Consider the following 15,068-nt stretch of genomic DNA (forward strand, 5'->3'; position numbering starts at 1 on the left):
TGTCGCCCGCCGCCGCTGCCCCTCCCCGCATGCAGGCAGGCAAGTAACTAGTTAGGTGCTCCGCCCAAAAAAGGGACCAGACCACCAGCTGAAAGGCGGCAGACTTTTTTTGGTTCCTTTCTTTCTTGCTTGCTTCCTTCCTTCCTTACTTTCTCCGGCTGAATGACACCTGTTTCAAGAATGAGTGTGGCGGACACGTTTACTGTACCAACTTGAGGTGTCAGAACTGTACCTGATAGCACGTTCTTGCAGCCCAGAACCCAGCGCCGTAATAGAACGCACCAGCATGGCGGTGTGATTTCGCTCTCATCACAGGATCCTACAAGGTAATAAACAAGCAAGCATTGGGGCCCATGCATGTAGGGTTCTACCCAGTATAGCAGGATATTGTTCCTTTGTACTGAACCCAGTACGTACGCCGTAGACACGAACATGGAAGGCAGGCCAGGGCCATCATGTGTGTGTGTGTGTGTGTGTCTTCTGGCACCTATTACTGCACTACTACCACCTCGTACTGCATGTAGGCAAACGAATTTGAGACGAACCAACCGTCCTCAACCGATCCCACCGCCCCAACCCAACGCCCCAAACGAGAACAGCACGAGATCTTGTTTCTTCAAAAGCCTCGGGCAAACATCAACGCCCCACCCCAGCAGCTGCGCCCACACAGTTTGCCCGGCACGGGAGGCCACCACGTGGATCGTCAGTACTGCTACATGTAGTCGAGAACCAACCATCCACCCAGCCTGCTGGATTCACACTGGTTTTTTTTTCTTCTTCTTCCTCTTTCTTGTGTACTTCGTCCTTTGGACTGCCCGTTGATTGGGCTGGGCCTTGGGCAGACCTCTTGCGAGTGTATGGATAGAGGCCAAGCCTTTTCCCGGCTAATATAGTACAAGATGGTGCTGGCCCGCTTCACAGATGAACGCAAACAGCCAAGAGAACGGCGCCGAAAAAAATGGCCAACTCTTAGATACGTGCAGGGAAGTTGACTCGTTAGGGTTGAAGACGGGAGCCAGCACGGGGCCCGCGAATCATGTCTCCCATCCCGCTTGACAGGGGGCATGTCACCTCCCAGCTTTGGTCACGAATGACAGCACAAAGTACTCCATAGTACTAGATAGAAATCGTGGCTCTCGGCCCCAACATGAACTCTTCTCTATGTTGAACCTCGATGTTCAAATGTTGCCGACTGACGCACGTCTTTCCCAGCCGTTGACCTCGGATAGATCCTGTAGCGCTACACTACTTGGTGCGTCTTGTCATATGTAGCTCCCCTGCCGGCATACAACTACAATGCGTGTGCGTATGCGTTTCCGAATCGATGCTCTGTCGGTCACAGCCGTGTGCTGCTGCATGCACACACAGACGCTGATGTGCCGCTGGTCCTGCGCGAACTGCCGTCCCAGCCAGGCTCGTGTCGTCGCCGCTGCCTTTGAACCTCTACAGACACCATCTACAAAACAATGCTACCACAAATAGTACAGTACCTTACCTACTTGATGCCTTGGCTACCTGTATGCACGTATCGCAGCGCAGCGCACATGCATCCATCACTGCAGGCGGACGTTCCCGCCATCTGTGCAGCCTGCCTGCCCATCTGTCGTCCATGCTGCATGCACGCCGGCACGCACGCACGCACACATGCATGCCCATGAATCGCTCGCATCGCTGTCCCTCACTTACTTACTCACCCGTCCATCCATCCAGCCATCGTGCGTGTGCGTGTGCCCCGGAGCTTTGACGCGGCAGTTGCGCTTATACATACATCCATGCATACGTATATAGAAGCAGCAGCAGCTTGGGCCCAGTGCCAACCCGAGGGCATACATACATTGGTACATACATACATACAGGCAGGCAGGCAAGCAAGTAGGCGCACATACATACAGACATCCCGTGGTGGCTGGGACCGCCGTCACCACAATGTGTCCATGGACCTGTCATCACATGCCGCGTCGAGTGCAGGGCAGCATGCTTGATGTCATGTCATGTCATGTCATGTCCGGTGGTATGCCCCTCCGCTCATGCCGTGTCTCTGGTGCTCGCAAGCAACACTGAAGATTGCGGACGGACGCAGCAGCGCGTGTAGTTAATGTGATGCTATGCTAGAGGTGATGTGATGCATCAACGACGGTGCAGCAGTACAGTACATGGGCGTACGTACGTACTACATATAGTTAGTAGAGCTCAATCGCTTCGGATTCCGTCGTACCTCGGCGCTTTCAAACCGCATCAGTACGTAGAGAACTTTCGTTCTTGTCCGTCATCTGGTTCCTCTTGTGCCATCAACGTCATTGAACCCATCCATCATCCATCCATCACACGGCCCTCATTCGTTCACCCATCCACCAGGCCACGTCGGTATAAACGCCCGACATATACAATATACACGCAATTAAAACGGACCGAGACTCAGCACACCCGAGCAGCCGGCCAGCATTTTCAGTCCCGCGCAATTTAGGCCCTCGTTCGTTCGTTCGTTCGTCAGTGCTTGGACACGGGAGGGACCGATCCCGTTCTATGCCTGCACACTTCGATCCAAGGCTCGCTCTCACGAACGGGTACGCAACGGCCACGGCGACGGCACCGTAATCCAATGTAATTCAATGTAATATAATGTGATGCCGGTGACGGGACATGCATTAAGGCTACCTGACACCTCACCGCCCCGTCGCGAACATGGAGCGAGTAGTTAGTATCTGGTCTGGTTCGGTCCACGTCCTAATCGCCTCACTTATTCACTCACTCACTCACGCACTCACTCACCCACACAGCCACGCACTCACCCATTCACTCACTAACCTAGACTCACCGTTTATATATCCACCATGCTGCCAATCCATATCCTAGGACCTCCTCGCCTTTTGCCATCCATCGCCAGCTAACCTATAGCCCGCGCGTCGTCGGGTCCCTTGCCGCTGCCCAGTGTCCAGCCACGTCCTCCTGCAGGACGCGCCGCATCGGAAAGAGAAAGAAGAAGAAACATCAATCACCACGCATTGCCCTTCCCGCCTTGCTCCCTTTCCCCTGTTCTTATCCTGTCGTAGTAGCAATCACGCAGTGGCGGCGGCGGCAGCAGTATGTGCATGCCATGCCGATACATCCACAACCGAATCTTCTCGTAGCAGCAGCAATCACGTAGCAGCAGCAGTAACAGCAGCAACCGTATCAGTAGCACCACCAGTAGCAGCAGCATGTGCAAGCCCTACCGCTCCATCCACCCCCTCTGCCGCCACCCCCTCGCCAGGGGCTGGCACCACTGGGCCGTCGAGCCGTGCCGCGTGGCCCTCTTCACGGGCCGCGAGTGCTGGATCCCCGTGGACCTCCCCCTGGCGATGATTGAGGACCGCGTTTGGGGGGGAGGGGAAGACGACGATGACGGCGGGGGCGGCGGCAGCGGTAAGCTGTGCAAGTGGTGCGCGAAGAAAGGCAAGGACGACGACGCGCACGAGGTGACAAAGTCGGCCAAGAAGACTAGCAGCGCCTCGTAGTCGCGGTAGGAAGAGTAGTAGTAGTAGTAGTAGTAGTAGGAGGAGGAGGAGGAGGAGGAGGAGGAGCAGAAGGAGAAGGAGGAGTGCGACGAAGCCCAGAAAGGTCTGTAGGAGGACTGGCCGTAGCAGTGCGACGAAGAGTAGAGAGGTTGCAAGTCTATGCCTCTAGACGCCAGTAGGTCAGCGCCCCAAGACGTATGTGGTGTCGATGGCTCTTGGCCCGAAGAACACGTGTTAGAACAGAGCTCTCATCGAAAAGCTACTTATAGCTACCAGACGGGCGGGCTGCCAGGCTGGCAGCTGCTGCCTCACCGCCACGTAACCGTAGGAAAATAACGTCGTTCATTTTGCGCGTCGTTCGTACCGCGGGGTATCTACTCTACTCTAGCCAAACAGCTTATCTAGAACCTTTTCAAACAAGTTTCTGTCCAGGGTCAGCATGGCACGCCCAACGTGTGTGTGTGCGTTTTTGCATAGATGGGTCAAGACATCATCACCGCGTGACGAATGCAGGACGGGGGGGGGGAGATGGGATTAAAACTCACTTGGGCGGCGCGGCAACGTAGTTGAGCTCGTACTCGTCAATGGTGGCCTTGTCCTTGAGCAGGTCCACCTCGTCCGGCTTGAGGATGCGCGTCTTGTGCACGATTTTCCAGCCAAAGTACAGGATTGGGAAGACGGGGATCATGGTGTACCTATGCGTGACAGGGTTAGCTCTTGCTTGGTGGCATGCGCACGACGAGAGAGCGTGATGAGCGCGGGGGAGGAGGGGGGGAGGCGTGAGCGCGCGGGTAGGGAGAGAGAGGGGGAGAACCTACGCAAACAAAAAGTCGGGCACGTTCCAGTAGCCCGGCAGGGGTAGGAACACGGTGTAGCCGCCGACAAAGGCCATGACAAAGGTGCCGGCGAGCCCGTACCAGGCGGCGGCGGGCATCAGCCAGGCCTTGTAGGGCAGCGAGTCCCTGCTGATGCCCTGGGCGCGCAGGGCCTTGTGCCAGAACAGGTAGGTGGCGCAGACGACGGCGAAGTTGATGAGCTGGGAGGCGGTGACGAGGGAGACGAACCAGTCGAGGACCTTGGCCGTGTTGCTCTGGAGCTGCAAAAAGGCGAGGAGGGCGAAGCAGAGGACGAAGCCGACGCAGTAGACGGGGACGCCGGCGCGGGTGCACGTGGTCATGAACTTGGGGGCCTTGCCCTCGAGGGCCAGGCCGTAGAGGGAGCGCGAGGCGCAGTAGACGTACGAGTTGCCGGCGGAGAAGGCGGCGGTCAGGACCATGGCGTTGACGATGTGGGGGAGGACGCCGATGCGCAGGCGGTTCATGGCGACGACGTAGGGCGAGGCGGCGGCGCCGGGCTCGGCGTTCTTGAAGGCGGCGGCGAGGTCCTTGTCGTCGTAGGGGACGAGGATGCCGACGCAGAGGGCGCCGAGGACGAAAAAGGCCGTCAGGCGGTAGAAGACGGCGTTGTAGGCGCGGGGCATGACGACGCGCGGGTTCTCGGCCTCGCCGGCGGCCATGGAGACGTAGTCGGGGCCGGCGATGGTGAAGGCGGCCTGGATGAGGCACTGCAGGAAGCCGAGCCACTTGCCCAGGGCGCCGTCGTAGTAGAGCTCGGCAAAGGCGCCCGGCTCGCGCCAGTAGCGGAAGCCGAAGCGGTCCCCCGTGGGGTTGCCGCCGAGCATGACGATGAAGGTGAAGACGATGAGGCCGACGGCGAGCAGCACCTTGCCGACGGCGGCCCAGAACTCGGTCTCGCCGTACCACTGGACGGCGAGGACGTTGATGAGGGCGTAGAGGACGATGATGACGACAATGACGGCGGCCGTCGGGATGGCGTCGGTCCAAAAGTGCAGAATCAGGTTGCAGGCCACCACCTCAAAGGGCACCAGGGCGGCCTCGAAGACGAAGAAGTTCCAGCCGGCGGCGAAGCCAAAGGCCTCGTCGACGTAGCGGCCGGCGAAGCGGATAAAGGGCGACGAGATGGGCAGGTAGGTGACCATCTCGGCCATGCAGAGCGTGACGGCGAGGATGAAGGTGCACCAAAAGGCAAAGGCGAGGAAGAGGCTGGCGGGGCCGCCCTTGAGGAGGCCCTTGCCGATTTGGACCTGCAGGTGTCAGTATGGATGAAGGATTCGAGTGGGATTAAGGAGTAAAGGACGAAAGAGAACAGGCTGGGACGAGTCCGCCCGACGTACATAAAGAGCAGTGCCAATGGTGCCGCCGATGCCAATGAGCTGAATGTGCCGCGACTTGAGCTTCCGGTGGGTGGCGTCCCGGCTCGGCACGCCGCGGCCGACGGGGCCGATGGCGGCGGCGAGGACGTCCTTGGGCCCGTCGCTGCCGCCGGAGAGGCCCTTTTCCTGGTCCGAGGCGTAGGTCGGGGGGGATCTATCAGAAGCAGCCGCAGCCGCTGCTGCTGCTGCGTCGCGCGCCATGACTGGCGACGGGTCCTCACGCGGGGAGAGGGCGCGCTACGGGTAAGGGATATGGAGGAGGTACGGGGGGAGGGGAAGGACGAGGGCTCGTCACCGTGAGCCGGGCATGTGGGGTCGGCGATGTCTCCCGGGGAGGGGGGCAAACGTCGCAATCGACGAGTGCGTGTCGCGTGCGTGGGCGATTGGACAAATGTAAGGTGCGTAGGTAGGGCCGCTGGGGGGAGGGGCAAGGGGCCGGTGATGTGGTTGCGTCGCTGGTGAGGCAATTGGCGATGGGGCGAGTCGCGGGGGACGCCCTGCGGTCGTGGTGTTGTGTTGGAGGGCACAAGCCTGTTTGTGCGTCTGTGTCCGTCTGTCTGTCCGTCGATGCACAAAAAAGGCACAGACGAGACGAATTCGAGCAATTACCAGGAGAGGGAATTAAAAAAAAAAAAGGGAAAGAAGAAAGGTCAAGAGCGACCGAAGGAAGGAAGTAAAAGGTGAGCCGCCCCAGCCAGAGCCCAGCCAGCCAGCCCACGCCAGAGGAGAGGAGACAATAAAGCCTCAACAGCACCAGCAACAGGTCACACACACTCTCGCATTCATCGTACGAAAGTATGTACACTCTCCCTCTCTCGCCCGCACGTGAGCGACCGAGAGCGCGGCGCAGAGAGAGAAAAAAAAAGCCCGCCATCCCCCCCCCGGTCCGTCGCTCTGCCCGCCTAGTAGGTACCGCCCGCGGCCGAGGCCTCGCCGAAAGCAGCGGGTCTGTCCGTCCGTTACTCGCGTTGCTGTCGGTTTCAAACCCGCCATGCCCCCCACCAGCGGCCACAGGCACAGACACAGCCCGCGCGCAGCCACGAACACAGCCAATCATGCCAAGGTCGTCTGTCTCTCTCCCTCTCTCACTCTCTCAATTCGTTCGCATACACAAAAACGAACCACCTCTGGTCGTCAATTGGCAGACCCGTTCTAGGCCTTCCCTCCTTGTTTTTGCCCATTGTGGTTTTTTTTGGCGCCCCCGTCCTCGTGTCTGGCGGGGGGCTTTGACTCCGGGGCCCCATTGAACTAACGAGAGACGACGGACCCCCATACTGACGATGGACTAATAATTGCTCGCTTATTATTTCATGCCTCTGCATCTGCTGGGTCTGGGTCTGCGGTGTCCGGGGCCGCCCGTCCAGGCGATTGTCCTGTCCTGTCCTGTCCTGTCCTATCCTCTTGTTTTTCTGTGCCCTTTTTTCTCGTTTCTGCCTCCAGTGTCTTTCCGGCTCAAGTCGACGGGCGCACAGGAACGCGGGAGGTCGCAGCTGGTTTGGTTGTTGGCTCTGCCGACGAGCGCGGCCTCCCTGACAGCCACGACGAAGACGGACATCGATCCCCTCCCCCCCAGCCCCTCTCCGGTCTGCTGTGCTGCGGGATGGGCGCCCGCCGTTACACTGCAGAGCGAGTCCCTGCACTTGTGTCTTTGCTGCCTATACTCCGTACTGTACGTCATGTCCCCAAGTCAAGAGCAAGAACAAAACTCAGAGCTCATTTTGCGACTCGTGCGTGAAATGCCATCGTCGGCACCTCGCACGGGTCTTGCCTAGCTGGCTGCGTCCATTGCAGCCACCATGATGCAAAAGACGGCACCACCGAACAAATGGAAGAAAAAAACGATGCGCGCCTCCTGACGTATCATCGCATGTACTGTTTCGTAACGGACTGTACTGTGCCTCGTAGCGTGGCGGGCCCTGACTGCAGCCTCGCCTTGTCTTGTCTTGTCTGGCCTTGCTTTTATCCTGCTTTGCCTTGCATTGCCTTGCTTTGCAACAACTAAGTTACATCCCTCCTAAAACCTCCACGTACTGGCACCACTCCTCACTTAGTACCTACCTAGGTACTCTCCTCCAATGTCCTCTGTGCCTACAATACCTAGGTACCTACGCATCACTAGCCCGCCCGCCAAGCATCAAATCTTCACCGGCGTCGTCGTCCGTCCGTCCCTTCAATTTTGTTCGTTCGGTCTCACCGCCACGGCGCCTCCCGCGCCTCTCTTCCCTGAGTTAGTAGTAGCCCCCTGTGGCGGGGGAGGGGAAAGGGAGGGGGGAATCATTAGGGCGGCTATGACGTCGTCGCTCAAACCTGCGTGCTCTGTAACTAGCCCGGGCGTTTTGTTCATCCTTGTTGGTCTGGACCTGGACGACTGGACTGAACTGGTGGTGGGCCTAGCTCGATGATGCGCCTTATTTACTACCTACTCCCATTGGGATAACTGTTGGGGGTCGCACGACATGCCTGCGCCGCTTAGTAGTAGTACGTAGTAGACGGTTTGCCTGACGTGCATACATAGCACACAGTTCGTTGGAAGATCCCATGAGGGCGGGGGCAACGAGACGGTTCGTGGACGGGGTGACGGGAGAGAGCGCCCAACGTGACTGCAGCTCAGCACGTTTACAGTATTTACAAGTACTGTACCCCAATGCCATCTGCACACGGGCATTTCTGTCCATACATACCTACCTTATGCTATACATGCATGCACGCACGTGTTCATGATTTCTTACATACCGCAGACCCTCTCCACGATCCCCCACGGCCTGCCTCCCGCTACCAACCACCCACGAATCCATCATCACTCCTCACTCATCCTAACCCCTAGCCAGAGCGCTGACCCTGCTCCCCCCTTCCACAAACCTGGACAGAATCATCGACACCCGCGCTCCATGCATGACCGAGCAGCCCACGAAGCCATTGGCCCGTTGCGCCACTGCTCTGCACTGCACTGCCTTGCATCGCAACTTTGTAGTAGTAGTTCCCCCAACGTACACACACATATACATACAGACATACTGAGTGAGCTACTTTCGTAGCTACTTGGGTTCGGGGGCCAACTAGAGCAAACTACCCCCCAACTTATGGTTCGTCTTGCGCGCATTCGCCGCCGTCCACGTGCTTCGTTTCCCCTCAGCCCTCTTGGTCCTCTCCTGTAAAGCGTTCCTCGTCCCGCGCGACCGCAACACGCCTAGGTAGGCACTAAACGTCAAGTTAGTAGAGTTGATACAACGCGCCTAGACACTACACGTCGAGAAAGTAGAGTTGATACAACACGCCTAGCCACTAGACGTCAAGTTAGTAGCGTTGATACTGCGCAATGACAAACGACGTCCGCACAAGCACGATCCCATCAAACTTCCCCCGGATCGTACCTACCGAACTCGTCTCCAGACAGATCCTCTCAGCACATGACTGGACAAGACAAGAAATACATACATACATCCGTGCTGTCCACCACCGCGTGCTGATAACACTGTTTGTTTCATGGTTATGGTTGTCTTTCGCGTCATGGATCCGGCCGTAGAGTGATGCCTCCACTCTCCATTCATTTATCCTCTGTATACGTCTTCGTCGTCCGCGGCTCGGACTACCCACTACAACACCACAGCAACACAACAGAAAGAGTCAACATAGTCAATCAAGTCCTGGGTCTGCACCACAAGTACCGTAAATCGTCTTTTCCGAGCCGTACCGTATCATAAGTATATACTCAAGTCATGTCTGTCCCTATTTCGTTACTCCATACAGTACAGTACAATACACTCGACTTATAATCAACAAGAACACACCGACAAAACAAAGGAGACCGTCATCTCATTCAAGCTTCAAGCTTCGAGCCTTTTTCTCCTTTCTTTCCATCCCCCATCTGGCTCATATATGCATGGTACCCATCAGGCCTCTCAACTCTCCATCTTCCTTCATGCAACATGTCCTCTACTCCCTTCCCTCGTCTCTTGCCGAGTCCAACTCTCAGCCTCTCGATGAGTTAGTTCACCGCGCTGGCGCACCAAGGACACAAAAAGGATCGTGAGGGATAGCACCGTATGGTGTCCATATAATCAGCCTGCCAGACCGCCATCTTTGGCACCCGCTCCCCGACTTCCAGCCCACAGCCACCTTTTTTTTTGCGTCAAGACGTGCATCAAACTGGGTATCGTCCGAAATCAACGCTGCCAACCCCCTACCCCTCCCCTCCCTTCCCCTCCCCTTCTCTTCTTTGCTGCTTCACCTCACAGCTCGTCCCTGGCGTGCTGCACAGACTCCTTGACCGCCTCCGTCGCCTGGCTCGCCGCGCTGCCCACCTTGGAGCCCACGCTCGCCGCCCGCGCGCTCGCCTCGCTCGCCACGCTGCTCGCGCTGGCCGACGCCGTCGAGTACACGGCCTGGAACCGCGACCATACGCTCTCCGTAAACGCCGGCTCCTTACCGCTCACCAGCTCCGATAGCATCTCTCCCATCGCAGAGTACTGGTCCTCGGCCTTGGCCCGCGCCGTCACAGCCGCGTCCGCCGCCGATGACACGCCCTCGCCGACAGTCTTGGTCGCCGAGGCCGCCCCGTCAATGAGCCCCTCGAACCACCCAATGGCGGTCGGCTCGCCGTACACGTTGCCGCTAATCTCGGCCACGATGTCGTCCCACCGCTCGGCAATGGCAGAGCCCGCAATGTATATTTGCTCGCCAGCCGCGTCCACGACCGACGCAAACGAGTCCTCGACCTCCTTGGCCGCCGACATGACGCCCTCGGTCGCTGCCGAGTAGGCCGACTCGGCGGCCTCTCCGGCGGCATGCGCCACCGACGACGCAGACTCGCTCGCGACCGAAGCAATCGACGAGGCGGAGCCAACGAAATCCGTCGGCGTCGGCGTCGCCGTGACCGAAGACCACGCCGACGAAGCAGCCGAGACGAAGCTCATGTATCGATCCTGCGCCAGCCCGAGCCCGGCATAGTACTGCAGCTTGGCCTGATTGACAAGCTTCTCGGATCCCGAAGTCGGCGTGGGCGCCGCGAGGCCCATGGCCAGCAAGGCGCTCTGGTACTGGATCTCTGCCCACATGCGTCCCTCGTTGAGCCGCTGCGCCGCAATCGCTTCGACCTTGTGCCAGTTGACCGGCGACGTGGCCGTCGGCTTGGGCTTGCCGTAGACACCAGTCGACGCAGCCTGCACCGCGTCCTTCAGCTTGTTGCTGGCGGCAGCGACCGCGGTCTCGTACGCCGCCGACACCGAGGCAAACAGCTGGTCGTGAACCGGCTTGGGCGTTCCGTAGACTTGCGCCGAGACGATGGACATGGCGCTCGAGTACTTGTCTGAGGCCAGGGACACGGCGTTGGAGTAGGCGTCCTGCGCGGCACTCGTGGCGCTTCCGATGAGGTCGCCTTCGGGCTCGTTGTCCAGGATCGGGCCGCGCTGAGAGACTTTCTGCGCCGCGGCGCCAAACATGGCCGCGTGTACCTTTGGTGTCTCGCTTGGCTTCGTCGGTCCATCTTCTGGCTCCGTGCTCGATTCGGACGGCTCCTCGGCGGCGGCATCCGAGTCGGCGGCCTCTGTGATGATCGTGTCGGCTGGTTTCTCCTCCACCGCCGCCGTGGTCTCAGTCGAGTCTGTATCCCCCACCTCGTCCGGGGAGCCTGTCTACATTAGCAGATGGCTGCTTGATATCTTGCAGGCAACTTACCAAGGATGATGGGCTCCTCAATAGGCTCGGCTGGCTCCGCTCGTGCTACGGGCGTTTCCTCGGTCTCCTCGCCAAAGACACCGCTCGATGCCATGCTGCTGGCCGCGCTAAGCTGTTCCTTGACCGCCTCGGCGGCGACGCTCGCCTCGTTCACGACCACCGACGTAGCTGCTGAGGCGGCATCGGCGACGTGCTCGGCCGTGGCCGTTGCGGCCTCCTCAATGGCACTGGAGAGGTCCTCCACCGAAAGGCTTCCTGCCTCGGCGGCATCGCCCAGAATCTGCTGCGCCTCGTCTAGCTGCTCGGCGACTGTCTCCTTCACCTCTTCCTTCTTCTGCGCAGCCTCTGCCGCCAGCCGCATGGCCTCGGACTCGAAGTTTTCAGTGGCGTCCTTGGCCAGAATCTTCCACCGCGCCACCTCTTTCAGCCTGGCGAGCTCCTTCGCAGCCGTGGTAGCAATGGTCATGCCCTCCTCCTCGACCTGGGCCGCGGCGTCCTGGGCCTCCAGCAGGGTCGGGTGCGAGACGATGAGCTGCTTGAGCTCGTCGGTCCACTGCGTGAGCGTGTTCTTGAGCTCGTGGTACTTGGCCCAGTCCTTGTACGTCACGCCGTCGGTCCACGCCCACTTCATACCAATCTGCTGGAGAGCAAGGCCTCTGGTTTCGTCGAGTATCTGGAAGTGCACGTCGGCGGCACCAATGACCGTTTCCTGCAATTCAGCATCGTAGTCCTCGCGCCAGCCGCGGATGATCTGGGCCGCCTTCTTAATGGCGACGCCAGCGACTCGGACCGCAGCAACGGCCTTGGCATCAGCAGTCTCGGAGTCTTCCTCGACGATGGACGAGATCTTGGTCTTGAGCGCGGCGAGCTCAGATTCGATGGTCGCCTCGAGCTCTTTAACCAGTCCGCTGCCGGTGCCCTTGACGTTTTCCTCCACCATCCGGCGAGCGATTTCGTCGACGCGGTCCTCCATATCGGCGGCGCCCTCCTCGGCCTGCGCGGCGAACTTGTTCTGCCACAGCTCGAGATCTTGGGCAACCATCTCCCGGGCCCTGCGGCGCTTGTCGCTCTCGTTCTCAGCGGGCGGCGGGGCTTCGACGGGGTTCGCGTAGTTGCTGGGGGTCTCAGTAGGCTCCTCAAGCTCGGTAGTCGTTGAGGCGATGGCCTCCTCGGCCGCTGCCGAAGGCGTGGTCAAACTCTGGGGCGTCGGCTTGCTGAAGGATGACGAGACCGCATCAGGCGGCGCGCTTGTGCTTGCCGTTAGCTTTCAAGCTTGGTCGTGGGCTGCCAAGAATCTTACCTGTAACCCTTTTCTGGGAGCACCCTTGATTTGGTCTGGTTCTTGTACCGTCCCAGGCGCTCGCCTATGCGCAGCAGCTGTGGCTCCACGTTGTCGACGTAGAGTACACGCAGCTGAGGCCACACAGAGGTGTCTAGAAAGACGTTCGTCTTGTTCCATGCCCAGTAGGCGGCAGGAAGCGCCGTGTCGGTGGCGAAGCCGGACGCGGCGCCATAGCCCTGGAGCGCATATGGGTGTACGAATTTGTAGCTCGGTACGAGATAGTCGAAGTATAGCTGCAGCCCATTGGTCTTTGCGATGTCGTAGTATGGCCCAACAAGCTCGCTTGCCTTGTTCAGGTGCGGTGCGATGGACTGGTCATAGCGTGCCTGTGTGAGCTCCTGGATGCGGGCAACCTGGGGCTGCCCGTTAGTCTCCCACTGCGCGCGAGCAAAGTCCTGTCCCTTTTTGACCCAGGGGGCGCTGTACTGGACGGCGTAGACGCGGGTCGGAGTCAAAACACGCGAGTTGACCGTGTCGTAATAGGGGCGGGCGACGTCGACGTAGGGCGCAGCGTACTGGTCGTAGTAGGGCTGAACGTGCGGCGACACGGCATTCCTGGCTCGGAAGTAATGTTTGCAGATGAGGGGCGAGGACTCGTCGCAAGCCTCAAGCGACGAGGGGCATCGGAAGAGGATGGTGAGGATGACGGACCACGTCGCGAGCCTGCGGTGCGTTGTTCTGTCAGTTACGACAAGAAGGAGGGGCCTAGGGACAAGCCCAAGGAGGAGAGGGAAGTGACGAACCTCGCGAGGAGACTGACGGCCCAGGCCATGAAGCCACGCCTTTGCCTGACCGTGGTGCGTGCGTTGGCAGGCTTGCCGTTGAGCTTGCCGTTGGCGTGGGCAGCACCGTTGCCGGGCTTGAGGGCGCCGCTGGGCTCAGCCATGGCGGGCAGAATGCTATCGCACTCCGGCGACGTCGGCGACCGGGCTGGAGTTTGCTGAAAATTGCTGTCGTGAAATGGGTTGACGGGAGGGGGGCGATGCTCGGGGCCCGCGCTGGCGAGGAGCGGCGACGGAGCGGATCAGATGGAGACGGGTGACGGCGGACGGATTGGCGAATCGAAGGCGGGCGGGCCCAGCAGGTGCGGCGAACCAACAGGCCGAAAAATGATGCAGACCGACGAGTGCATCCGAGTTAGCATGCAAGAAAGAGGTGTGGTCGAGATAGAGAGGAGGGCGTCGTGTAGAGAGAGAGGCTGCTTGAGCCGGAGCACGGAGGTTGAAGGACGGACGTGACGGGACGCGGCGCGCGCTGAAGATGAAGGGGGGGAGCTCTCTGGAGCAATAGGTGTCTGGGATTGTGGCCCGGCGGGACGAAACCTGGAGGGACTGGAAGCTTCAATCCCGGTTTTTCTCTTTGAGGTGCCTGATGCGGCGAGCTGGTGGTGGTGGAACTGCAGGGGGGTTTTAGAGTAGGGGCACGCTAACGTCAGAGTGAAGCAGGGAAGAGAAAGCGTTTTTCTGGCGTCCCGTCTCGTCACGGGCTGTTGGCGCACGTCGTGGTGAAGAAAGGCGGCAGATGAGAGAAGCGTTGACTGGCACCACGGTGTTTTGGAGCGATCATGTCGGATAAGAGGAAACGGTCGTCGGCCAGCGATGGGGATGGCAGGGTGGGAAGAGGCAAGGTTTAGTTGGGATAACGAACCGAGGCGGTGGTGACGTTTGGCCGCGCGCCGTGCGTGCAGCTGCAAGCGTCGCTGGTGATGATCACTCACCCACCCACGGCAGGCACGCGCAAGGCGAAGATCCCGAGGCACGTCATTGCCCTGCTGTACCATCCATGGTTGATTGCGTCGCTGCAGCCCAGAGCTCCGGGCCGTTCACTCAGCTGTGCGGCCACTGCAGCGACGGCTCAGCTGCTGCTGTGGTGCCCCGCCATCCCGCCCACACACTCACTACACGAGCCACCGCGTCACCTCAGTGCAGGTTGCCGCCACTGCACCATCTGGATTCCGTCCCCTCACACGGCGGCGCCACTCATCCGAAGCCCGCCGAGCAAGTGTCCAACCAAGGCAGAGACGGGTGGCTACCGTTCAACACCATTGGCTCGTGACGCCATGAGGGCATCGCCATCGGACGAACGACGAACCCACTGGCAGTAGACTGGATGATTGTCGCCGCCGCCATCGCCGGCTGGCATTCAGATCAGGGAAACCGTCGCAAACGCGCGCGCAAGGTCGGGCTGCATGACATCAACCCGCGACCCTCTCAGCTTCATATAACGGCATCGCCTCTAGCGACACACAGTCTGTAGTAGTCAGACCTCGCTGCTTGTCTTGCTTGTCTACCAACCGGGTCACGCCTACGAAACTTCATACTTGGCA

The 15,068-nt window shown here is 59.5% G+C and overlaps 3 protein-coding genes across 3 annotated transcripts; 1 reads left to right on the top strand and 2 right to left on the bottom strand.

Moving 5' to 3' along the window:
* Nucleotides 1–3,197: 3,197 nt before the first annotated feature.
* JDV02_005523 (uncharacterized protein) lies at nt 3,198–3,494 on the top strand (the record flags this gene model as incomplete). Its single annotated transcript, XM_047986831.1, has 1 exon — nt 3,198–3,494. One exon carries the CDS (start codon nt 3,198–3,200, stop codon nt 3,492–3,494), a length of 297 nt encoding a protein of 98 aa, XP_047842814.1.
* A 384-nt stretch (nt 3,495–3,878) lies between these two features.
* Nucleotides 3,879–5,928, bottom strand: AGP2 (general amino acid permease agp2; the record flags this gene model as incomplete). Its single annotated transcript, XM_047986832.1, has 4 exons — nt 3,879–3,918; nt 4,040–4,189; nt 4,313–5,598; nt 5,689–5,928. 4 exons carry the CDS (start codon nt 5,926–5,928, stop codon nt 3,879–3,881), a joined length of 1,716 nt encoding a protein of 571 aa, XP_047842815.1.
* Nucleotides 5,929–9,400: 3,472 nt separating this feature from the next.
* JDV02_005525 (uncharacterized protein) lies at nt 9,401–14,422 on the bottom strand. The gene is made up of 4 exons (XM_047986833.1): nt 13,486–14,422; nt 12,701–13,405; nt 11,401–12,647; nt 9,401–11,353 (listed from the first exon to the last, which is right to left on the bottom strand). The coding sequence occupies exons 1-4, from the start codon at nt 13,626–13,628 to the stop codon at nt 9,957–9,959; spliced, it is 3,492 nt and encodes a 1,163-aa protein (XP_047842816.1). The 5' UTR covers nt 13,629–14,422; the 3' UTR covers nt 9,401–9,956.
* Nucleotides 14,423–15,068: the final 646 nt, after the last annotated feature.

The sequence above is a fragment of the Purpureocillium takamizusanense genome, chromosome 4 (genome assembly GCF_022605165.1).
Source record: "Purpureocillium takamizusanense chromosome 4, complete sequence".
Lineage (NCBI taxonomy): Eukaryota > Fungi > Ascomycota > Sordariomycetes > Hypocreales > Ophiocordycipitaceae > Purpureocillium > Purpureocillium takamizusanense.

Excerpts from the sequence above, each read along its gene's own strand:
- JDV02_005525 (XM_047986833.1), bottom strand. The coding sequence starts at position 13,628 with ATGGCTGAGCCCAGCGGCGCCCTCAAGCCCGGCAACGGTGCTGCCCAC. Across the intron at positions 13,406-13,485 it reads GCCGTCAGTCTCCTCGCGAG|GCTCGCGACGTGGTCCGTCA; the intron begins GTTCGTCACTTC and ends AACGCACCGCAG. Across the intron at positions 11,354-11,400 it reads TGAGGAGCCCATCATCCTTG|GCTCCCCGGACGAGGTGGGG; the intron begins GTAAGTTGCCTG and ends TAATGTAGACAG.